The 10,915-nt window shown below is 42.7% G+C and overlaps 1 protein-coding gene across 1 annotated transcript; it reads right to left on the reverse strand.

The window, feature by feature from the left end:
• Nucleotides 1-416: 416 nt before the first annotated feature.
• LOC107819520 (uncharacterized) lies at nt 417-1,307 on the reverse strand. Its single transcript, XM_016645633.2, has one exon. The coding sequence runs from the start codon at nt 1,305-1,307 to the stop codon at nt 417-419; it is 891 nt and encodes a 296-aa protein (XP_016501119.1).
• Between the last annotated feature and the right edge of the window lie 9,608 nt (nt 1,308-10,915).

Here is a 10,915-nt window from a genome sequence, read left to right on the forward strand (position 1 = left end):
AGACAATCTAAGAAATAATCACATATACTGTCCATAATAAACGAAATCAATAACCTGAAAAAAATAAGATAAGTAACATGGTAAAACAACTTCAAATACATATAGTATAGAAAATGTATAACTAGCAACTCATAGTCGTCTCAACCTGGTTACAAAATACAAGGTTGAAGGGGAAATTCCAACTTCCAAGCAGTCCTAAGAAGTCTGGTCTTATCATTGAATTAAAACTAGAATGTCGAATGATTATTTACAAAAACCAACTTTCAACTCGTAGCCATTACTTAGCCGCAAGCTTTGTGTCACGATCTAGCCAAGTCAACGCAACATCATTAAAATAAAAAAATTAAAATATTTCCACCAGTCAAAACGAAAAAACAAAACTAACTTTGACTCATTCACCACCTTTCTTTGTGCCTTTAGAATGGGTGTACATTCCTGGTCAATCCACCATTCACATTAGTGAAAAACCCGACGAGCTCCGGCCGGTAAGGAAGATACGATCGTCGCCGTTCTTCATCTCTTGCTTTACTCTTCATATAAGCTTCATGTGCTAACACTGCTTCACTCTTCTTTACAACTTTCTTCTTCTTCTTCTGCGTAATTACTTTATTGACTTTAACCTCATCACTAACACTTGTCTCTTTCTTCTCCAAAACCTTATCTTCTTCTTTCTTAACGACCTTCGACGTTGTTGTAGGGTTCAAGAACACGAACGCGTCTCTTCCGTCACTGTTACTCCGACGAATGAAATCTCGGAATCTCCAAAGTTTTGAAAACCCAGTGGAATTGCTCTTTTTGCAACCCTCAGCTGGATTTGTATTTGGTTCGACCGCTTTTTTTGACCATTCACAGTACGGTCCTGAGATTTCTACATTCTCGTTGGGTGATGAGGAAGTTGTCGGAGGATTATTATTTTCTGTTTCGACGAAAACTGTGTTGACAGGTGGATGTACAGGTTGCCGATTTTTTAAATTGTTAAAGTCAATATCAGACAAGAGAAGATCTTTGTTGAACAACGGAAAAAATGGTCTGATTTGACCATTATCAAATGCTTCTTCTGCTGCTATCGGTGATGTGACTGTGAGTACTCCACATATAAAAGAAAAATCTTCATCATTAGCATCAACAAGTTCAATCTCATGATGATCATCAATATCCTTTTCTTCGTCATCATCATCATCATCTAATTCTTCATATTTAGGTTCATCTTCTTGAATCAAATCATCCTCAGATGATTCTTCTTTTACTTTCAGCTCTTCGGTTAGTTTCTCTGTGCCCTCTAGAAAAGTTGAGATATCGGGTAGCATTTTTCTAGGAAGACCCAAATGGCCAGAAAACTGAATTTCACTTTGATTTTCCAGGGATGTACAGTAGTAGGGGGAGAGAATTGAAATAACTACTCTTAGTCGTATAGAGGGAGGAGGAGAGAGTTTGAATTATGCTAGGATGGTTTTGAATTAAATGAGGGGTATATATTGGGTAGTTGAGGAGTGACATGACGATATTGGTGGCATTAAAAAAGAGAGAGAAAATAATTCTTTGGAAAGTGATTAGAAAATTTGGGGAGCAAGGAAAAAAGAAATGGAAAGGGGAGAGAAAGTAAGAGGAAAGTGAAGATTATTTGGAGAAAGTAAAAACGTTAGCGCGTTAGAGATGCGAAATTGTGTCAGGGTGGGGCTGGGAACTTTTGACCTTTTCGCTAGTTTTGGATGCTTACATTTTACACGTGTTTGGTATACAAATATTCTTCACTCGTGCTAATTGGGATGGAATGGCTGTAACTTTCAAAGTAGGCCGCACGTAACATTTCAGGATAATTCAGTGATTAAAATGTCAAGATTCAAGTAATACTAGATGTTGTGTCTAATAAGTTGGTATTAGCAATTGGAATTGAAGGAAGAAAAATGTCTTTATCCCCTCTACGTATACTAATCAAGGTTATTATTCAATGAAGATACGCGTGGTCATTACTTAAAAATAAACTTATCCATGTCCAATTTAATAGAAGAATGCTTTGAACAATTAACAATAATTCACTTGACAATGTGCTTTTTTGACACATCCAATTGCTGTTTCTTATTTAACTTCTAGTAGAATTAGAAGGCGAATCCAAACTCATTAGTTGGCAATGCAATTGGTTGCCAGCAGAAACATATGTACAACGTTTTCCTTCTCATTTGTTTAATTCATGTTTAAGTTGTGTTTGCCCGAAAAATCAGATAACGTTAAATTTATGTATGGTTCTAACGATACGTGATACCCTTTGATATAAATCGTATAGAGAGATAGTAATATGAATATTCTTAACTATGAGAATGAGAATAATGAACAGAAAGAATAAGTAAAATGAACAATCACAAAGAGATATCTTTTTTGCCAGTGTATTCCGTGTATGCATAGCTTACAAGGATCCCCTTTTATAGTAGAGGGTCATTACTTTATTTATAACAAAAAATAATAAAATAGAGCATATAGTGGATGACCCATGATGATTTATCTCTTCCTCGATTCCCGCCAAGATTCTCTCTCTTGGTTCGGTTGAAACGACTCTTGTCTGTGAGCTCGATACTGGCTCGAACTCGTTACTGGGTCGAGCTCTTCGGTCTTGACTTGAGTTCGACCTTCGGGATGGGCGTCGCGCATTTCCGACCTCGAAGCAATGCCTGCGGATTGATTTGGTCACGGGCTCGATAATCTGACTCCTCGAGCAGCCTTCAGACTCAAGGCTCGTTTGTACTTTCTTCGGAGCTCACTCCCAAAATCTCACTCCGATTTCTTACCACTTAAACTCGATCGAACGTAGGAAGGCCGAAATCTATTTCGACCATATATAGATAGTCCCCTAATTTCTCACGAAGGATGCGGTGAGAATCGATTATGACGTATGTGATAGTTGTCCTATCGATTTAGTCTTTCAAGGTATTTAATGCTTGTCAGATGGTGGTCGGCCACCTCTGATATTGAACCGTCATGATGTGAGCCTATAAATAACCCTTCCATTTAACATTTACCACTTTTACGCATTCACTCTTCCAAATTTTCTTATCCTTTATCTCTATTTCGTCGCTTGCAGAGCCATCTATACCAGAGTTTTGGTGTCATCAATTTTTCACTTTCCTTTGCCTTTCTTCCTCTCATATCAATGGCCAAAACTTCGAAAATTATACCTCAGAAGGAGAAAGCTTCTTCTTCACGGCCGTCCGGCGACAAGGAGTCGGTGGAGCCGTCCACCTATGACTATGTTCCCGGCCCGTGTACTCTGAAGATCGATTTTAAGGTTGAGAATCCTTCATTTGTTCCGGGTCGATACGAGCACGCGTCGATGTACATGTGCTCTATAACGGAGGGTCATCTCGAGGCCGTTAGGAAAGACTGCAACTGGGGTTCCGAGGTTGTGTTGCAAATTCCATCCCCCGAAGAGAGCGTCATCACCCATGTGGAGGGAGTTTTAAGTGTTTACACTTATTCCTTCACATTGGGTCCCGTCGACCCGGTGATCATTGATTTTTGCAAAAGATATCAGGTCACCCTTGGTCAAATTCATCCCTCTCTATGGCGTATAGTAATCTTACTTCGCTTCTTCTCCATCAAAGCCCGGGGCTGGATTTTTTCCTGAATCACCTCATACGATTGTATCGGCCTCAAATCTTTCGAGGACTAATCAAACTTTATCGTCGGGCATCGAAGGCTTTGATGTCGAGTATCGACAAAGACAAGAATCGGTGTTGGATGGGCCGTTATATTCGGGTGAGGACCCGTTACCATATTCCGGAAGAGAAGATGTCGTTCCCCGAGGAATGGAATTTCGACCGTAAGTGGTTCTCATAAGACGTTGCTTTTCGTATCTTTTCCCGATTTTTTCTGATGTCTTTCTCCGATATACAACTTCCCCTTGGATGCCACAAGCGGTGCCCGACCTCGAGGATTGGGTTCGGAAGTTAGCCTCGACTTCCTCTTATGCCGAACGCGCTTGGCGTGATTTGGCAAAAGGTAGATGGGAGGCCAAGAATCATGGTAAGGTTTTACTTCTCATTTCCTTCGAAGTGTTCTTTGTGATCCATTCGTTACCGATTTTCTTTCATGCAGGTGTAACCAAGGATGCCGCTTTGAGGCCTTCAAGCGGTGAAGAAGGAACCAAGTCCCCGGTCCCGAAATCGGAGAAAGATAAGAAGCGAAAAGCTGCCTCTCGGTCAGAGGACCCCAAGCCCAAAACTCGAAGGGTGAGGAGGAAGGCAATTGCCCTTTTGATTGACTCGGTCCAACGACTGAGAGAAGAAGAAGAAGACGAATAAGAAGAAGAAGAAGAAGACGGTGCCTCGGCTTTGGTGATCCGATCTGCGAAAGCTATCGAGGTCACCAGAGCTCTTGAGCCGATGGCGGCTTTACCGGTCGGGGTCGATCCTGGAATCCCGAGTCTCGATCGGAGCGCCCCGAGTGATTCGCTTGGGGCTATGACAGTGGGTCATTCGCCTTCCCTTCCAACCTTTTCTGAGGAGGCGTTAAACGAAGCTCGAGAATTGAAGACTCCCGATATGGGCGGAGGCTCTAGTGTAGGGGACCCCTTTCGGGATTGCTTTACTGGAGTCGATGATGCTTTCGATATTGGTGATGCTTCTCTTATACTAGAAGAGGCCCAATGTTTCATTACTCAGGTAATGATTTTACTATACTTGGTTTCTTTGTTCTTTTCCAAACTTGACTTGTATTCTTTCCCTACTGTGCAGGCCATTAGTAGGTTTCGAGTCGACCTTAGCCAGTGTGCGGTCGAGCTTCAGAAGGTCTAGGGGTAGAAAGACGCCCTGCGGCTTCTTTGCAGCCAAAAGGAAGAGCCTATGAAGGACCTCCAAGCGGATTTGGCTAAGGTTTGTGAAAAAGAGGTCGAACCCGATAAGCAGGTGAGCCTCGTTTTGTTAAAGTATGGGTTTGACTCAACTGTGGAAGTTAACCCTTCGGTGTCTCAGCTAAAGCAAAAGGTTAAAAAGATCGGGTTACTTCGGGAAGAAGTTGATTAAATCAAAGCTGAATGTAATCAGTGGAAGGAGACTATCGACCGCCTGACTGCGAAAAAAGAAATCATTTTGACCAAATTATTATCGGCCGATGTTCAGCTTCGAAACATCAAGCAAAAGGGTTCGGCTCAAGCTAAGAGGATCAAGGAGCTTGAAGCACGGCTTGCTGAGGCCAAGGCGGAGGTTGAGTCATCGGAAGTCATGGCGGATAAGTCCATTACCGTGTATCGGGCTGATGCCGAGGCTGCTCAGATGGAGGCACGAGAGGCGGCGGATACTGCCGACACTCGAGCACATTGGGTTGCCGAACTTGCTAAATGTAGGTCTCGGAGGGAGACCCTCGAAGAGATACACGCTCGAGGTTTTGACCTTACTGAAGAGATAAAAAAAGGCTAAAGAGCTCGAAGCTGAAGCTGAAGCCTTTGCTTCTGTTAGCGATGATGATGATGATGATGACGGTAGCAAGAGCGGATCCGAGGACGGGGAAGAGCCTGACAGAGAAGAAAACGCCCCTGAGGATGATCAGGAAGCTTAGTTCTTAATTTTTTACGTTTGTAATCAATCATGTAGAAGTTTTTGTATATAGACAACTTGGCCGACTTGTGAAGACTTTATACGTACCTTACAAATGTTTTCACAAGGATCTTAACAATTTAATCAAATTTGAACTTCGTAGTCTCTATGATTGATTGTTTTTTTAGGCTCGAAGTGATCTAAGCCCTTAGGCTTACTAGTTGAGTCTATGACTCGAACTCGAAGAAATATAACCCGTAGGTGTAATGGTCGAGTGAGTGCTTACTCAAATTCATAATAAAAGTAGCCCATAGGCTTAGTCGTCGAGTGGATGATTCGAACTCGAAGTAATGGAGCCCGTAGGCGTAATGGTCGAGTGAGTGCTTGCTCGAACTCGTAATAAAAGTAGCCCGTAGGCTTAGTCGTCGAGTGAATGATTCGAACTCGAAGTAATGTAGCCCGTAGGCATAATGGTCGAGTGAGTGTTTGCTCGAACTCGAAATAAAAGTAGCCCGTAGGCTTAGTCGTCGAGTGAACGATTCGAACTCGAAGTAATATAGCCCGTAGGCGTGATAATTGAGTGGGTGCTTGCTCGAACTCGAAATAAAAGTAGCCTGTAGGCGTAGTCGTCGAGTGAATGATTCAAACTCGAAGTAATATAGCCCGTAGGCATAATGGTCAAGTGAGTTCTTGCTCAAACTCGTAATAAAAGCAGCCCGTAGGCTAAGTCCTCGAGTGAATGATTCGAACTCGAAGTAATATAGCCCATAGGCATAATGGTCGAGTGAGTGCTTGCTTGAACTCATAATAAAAGTAGCCCGTAGGCTAAGTCGTAGAGAAAATGATTCGAACTCGAAGTAATATAGCCCATAGGCATAACGGTCGAGTGAGTGCTTGCTCGAACTCGAAATAAAAGTAGCCCGTAGGCTTAGTCGTCAAGTGAATGATTCAAACTCGAAGTAATGTAGCCCGTAGGCGTAATGGTCGAGTGAGTGCTTGCTCGAACTCGTAATAAAAGTAGCCCGTAGGCTTAGTCGTCGAGTGAATGATTCAAACTCGAAGTAATGTAGCCCGTAGGCGTAATGGTCGAGTGAGTGCTTGCTCGAACTCCTAATAAAAGTAGCCCGTAGGCTTAGTCATCGAGTGAATGATTCGAACTCGAAGTAATATAGCCCGTAGGCGTAATGGTCGAGTGAGTGCTTGCTCGAACTCAAAAAAAATAGCCCTTAGGCTTAGTCATCGAGTGAATGATTCGAGCTCGAAGTAATGTAGCCCGTAGGCGTAATAGTCGAGTGAGTGCTTGATCGAACTAGTAATAAAAGTAGCCAGTAGGCTTAGTCGTCAAGTGAATGATTCGAACTCGAAGTAATGTAGCCCGTAGGCGTAATGGTCGAGTGAGGGCTTGCTCGAACTCATAATAAAAGTAGCCCGTAGGCTTAGTCATCGAGTGAATGATTCGAACTCGAAGTAATATAGCCCGTAGGCGAGTTTATCTTAATTCTGATTGCATAATAAATCTCCAAATATAGGAATTTTTCTTGGATATAAGATATCAGTAAAGGGGACTTTCTTTGCAAGTCATTATACATGTGTTCATGTTTCGCGTCTGGGTTCGGGCCAACTACATGAGCATGGTTCGTTTTAACCATTTGGCTCTTACAACTTTTCCTATTGGAACCTTGTTGTTGCGAAATAACTTTGTTGCATCAGAACTTGATATATTTGAGGGCTAATTCCCCCCCCCCCCCCCCCCCCAGTATTCGAGGTCGATTGTACAGAGGCCTCGGATACTTGTTGTAAGTGCAGCACGATCATTGGTTGCCTCATTAAAAACCTTGCCGAAAAACCCATTTGGGATAAAGCCGGTCTAAGGGAAAAAGATTGCAACACGTGCTTTCAAGAGAAGGGTCCATCTTAGCTCTTGTTCGGACTTCTGTAGGGGTTAGTTTTGAAATGTAAATGAATATGGAAGGGTCGTACCTTAGCAGTAGTATGGATCAAACCGTGATGAATGTGGTAGGACCCGCTTGCCTTTTCAACGAGGCTCAACATGCTCTGAATCAGGTAACTTCGATGGTATCTCTATCGTTTCTTTTACACTTAGAGTTGTAGATAATTCTAACATATTTTTCCATATTTGTAGGCTTCGGTGTTGCATCACGAGGCTTTCCTCCGAATCCGGGAGGAGCATGAGGCTAAAGTTCGGAGCCTCACTGAGAAGAGTGACTCCTACAAACTTCTTAGTGAGAAGCTTCGGACAGATTTGGCAACGACTCGAGATGAGCACAAGGAAATGGCTGAGCAGGTATTCCAAATTCTTCACTATAGTGAAGATGAATTGGAGATAACCACTAACGATCCGATTCTGTAGGTTCGGTAGAGGCTCGAACAGATTGGACGGCTCAATTCGCAGGTAGATGAGCTACTGGCCGAGGCGGAAAAATTCAAAGAGAATATGGACGTCCTTGCCCCGAAAAAGGAGGTCGTCCAAGCATAATTGGAGTTGACTGAGACCCAGCTTCGGGCTGGAGAAGAAAATACCTCGGTGCAGATCGAGAAGATTAAGGAGCTTTAGCATCGATTGGATTTGGCCACTTCTGATAAGGCAGGCTTAGCCGATGAACTCGAATTGTCCAGATCTGAGGTGGCCATAGCCAGATCTGAAGTGGCCGTAGCCAGATTTGAGGTGGCCGAGGCTAATAAAAGAGCTGATGCTAAAGTGGCCCAGTTCAGAATCAATGTTGGGGTCAACCAGGCCAAGACTAAGAGCATGGTCGAACATGTTAAATGGCAGGCTCGGAGGGAAGCTCTCGAGGAAGTCAGTGCTCAGGGCTTCGATGTTGCGGCCGAAATTGAAAATACCAAGGCGGAGGAAACTAGAGCCCGAAGGGTGGCCTTCCTTGAGGAAGACTCCGAGAGGTCGAGCGAATCTGAGGACGAAGAAAATCCCGAGGACGCAGCCTCCGATGAAGACCAAGATACTTAGGATATTAGGTTTCTTGTGCCACTTAGGATATTAGGTTTCTTATTTTTCTTTTGTATCTTTTCTGGGGCCAATTCGGCCTTTTGTAAAAAAAACTTTTGAATATATATATATAAGGCTTTTCTTGCTTTTTTGATTCTTGTGTTTTTCCTTTGCTTTTCTGTATTTTATGAAGGTCGAAAATGCCTTAGCATAAATTTGTGTCCGAGGTTTAGACAATTTGATTAGAACCGAACTAGTATAGCCCTTAGGTTTTTCGATCGAGTGAGTTCATGCTCGAACTCAAAGTAATGTAGCCCTTAGGCTTTTGTAAGAAAGGTTATTTATGGCTTTCTCCCCTTTTTGGCTTGAATTTTTTTTTTTTATCATTTGTATTTGCAAAACACTCGTAATACCTTAGCTCGAAATAGGGAATCATTCAAGAGTTCGAACAATTTTTTACTCATTAGAGTTTTCGAGGCTTGATATTATAGAAGCCTTTTATGATTTTTTTGGGGGTAGCCTTTTTAACCAGTTTATGAAAGAATTCGAAGGCCTGTTTTGTTACGGAATTCGGACGTCTCCAAACTGTGTTAATTCGTCCGTAGCCTCTTTAGTTCGGTATATTTACCCCTTGGGCTTATTTTCCCATTTTATTTTGAGCTTGCTCGAAGTGTCAGTCCCCGAGTGGGTTGGCCGTGGCCTATAAAAATCGATGGTTGCCTAAAAGGTCTTATGATCTCAGAATTTTAATAATTCGATCCCGTTTATTTTTTGAACGGAAGTCCCCGAGCATGGGGGTAATCATCCGAACTCTGGTCATGGTCGGCCCCTTAAGCCTGTTTACGTAATAAATCGAGAGTATGAAATTGTAAAGTAGAAAAAAACTTTCTAAGGCACGAGATATTGGTAAAGAAAAATACTTCTCTTTATAAATGATTATACATGCGTACATGTTTTGTGCCAGGTCTCGAGCAAACTATGCGGGCATGGTTCGTTCGACTGTTACAATTTTTTTCTAACGAGACCATACTGCCATGAAGTAACTTCCTTGCATCAAAGTTGATATTCGAGATGCCCCCTCCGCCCCCCAGTATTTGAGGTTGATTGTAAAGAAGCCTCAGATACTGTTGAATTGTTCAACGTTAGCACGATCAATGGTTGCCTCATTAAAAACCTCGCCGGAAAACACATTTGGGACAAAATCGGTCTAAGGAAAAAAGAGTGCAACGCGTGCTTTCAGACCTAAAGGCTTTGTGTCGAAGAATCCATAATTGTTTCTGGTCGAACACCTGCAAGGGTTAGTTTAAAATATAAATGAAAATGGTAAGGGCCGTACCTTAGCAGTAGTATCGTTTTAGGTGCGATACGTTTCAATTGCTCGGCAGTTGTTTTCCATTTATCATGCCGAGCTTGTAGGATCCTTTTTCGATAATTTCAAGAACCTGATATGGTCCTTCCTAGTTCGGACCTAGTTTCGAGGGTGGCTTTTCTTAGCACCAAGTCCCCGATGTTAAAATGTCGAAAAATAGTTCTTCGATTGTAGTACCTTTCGATCCGCTATTTTTGGGCGGCCAATCGGACGAAAGCGGCTTCGCGTCTTTCATCCAACAATTCTAGGCCCGTATTCATGGTCTAGTTATTCGACTCCTCTGTTGCATATCGAAACATGATGCTAGGTTCTCCGAACTCGACCGAGATCAGAGCTTCGGTGCCATAAACCAATGAGAACGGTGTTGCTCTGGTACCGAATTTTGATGTTGTGCAGTATGCCCATAGAACCCCGGGTAGAATTTCTATCCATTTTCCTTTAGCGTCGGTCAATCTCTTCTTAAAATTTTGGATTATGGTTTTGTTGTTTGATTTGGCTTGTCCGTTCCCGCTGGGATGATAAGGTGTTGATAAGATCCTTTTGATCTTGTGATCCTCGAGAAATTTAGTTACTTTGCTGTCGATGAATTATTTTCCATTATCTCATACGATCTCGGAGGGCATTCTGAATCGACATATGATGTGGTCCCAAATGAAGTCTATGACTTCCTTTTCTCTTACTTTCTCGAAAGCCTATGCTTCAACCCATTTAGAGAAATAATCAGTCATAAAAAAAATAAACTGAACCTTATCTGGGGCCGACGGGAGAGGGCCAACGATGTCCATTCCCCATTTCATGAAGGGCCATGGGGACAGGACCAAGTGGATTAGTTCCCCGGGTTGATGAATCATGGGTGCATGCCTTTGGCATTTGTCGTATTTTCGAACGAACTCCCTTGCATCCTTCCCCATATCGGTCCAATAATACCCTCCTCTAATTACTTTGTGGACCAGCGAATCGGCACCGGGATGATTTCCATAAGTGCCCTTGTGAATTTCCCGTAGGATGTAGTCGGTATCTCCCGGTCCCAAACATATTGCCAACGTTCCATCGAACGTC

This window comes from Nicotiana tabacum, chromosome 12, assembly GCF_000715075.1.
Source record: "Nicotiana tabacum cultivar K326 chromosome 12, ASM71507v2, whole genome shotgun sequence".
NCBI lineage: Eukaryota > Viridiplantae > Streptophyta > Magnoliopsida > Solanales > Solanaceae > Nicotiana > Nicotiana tabacum.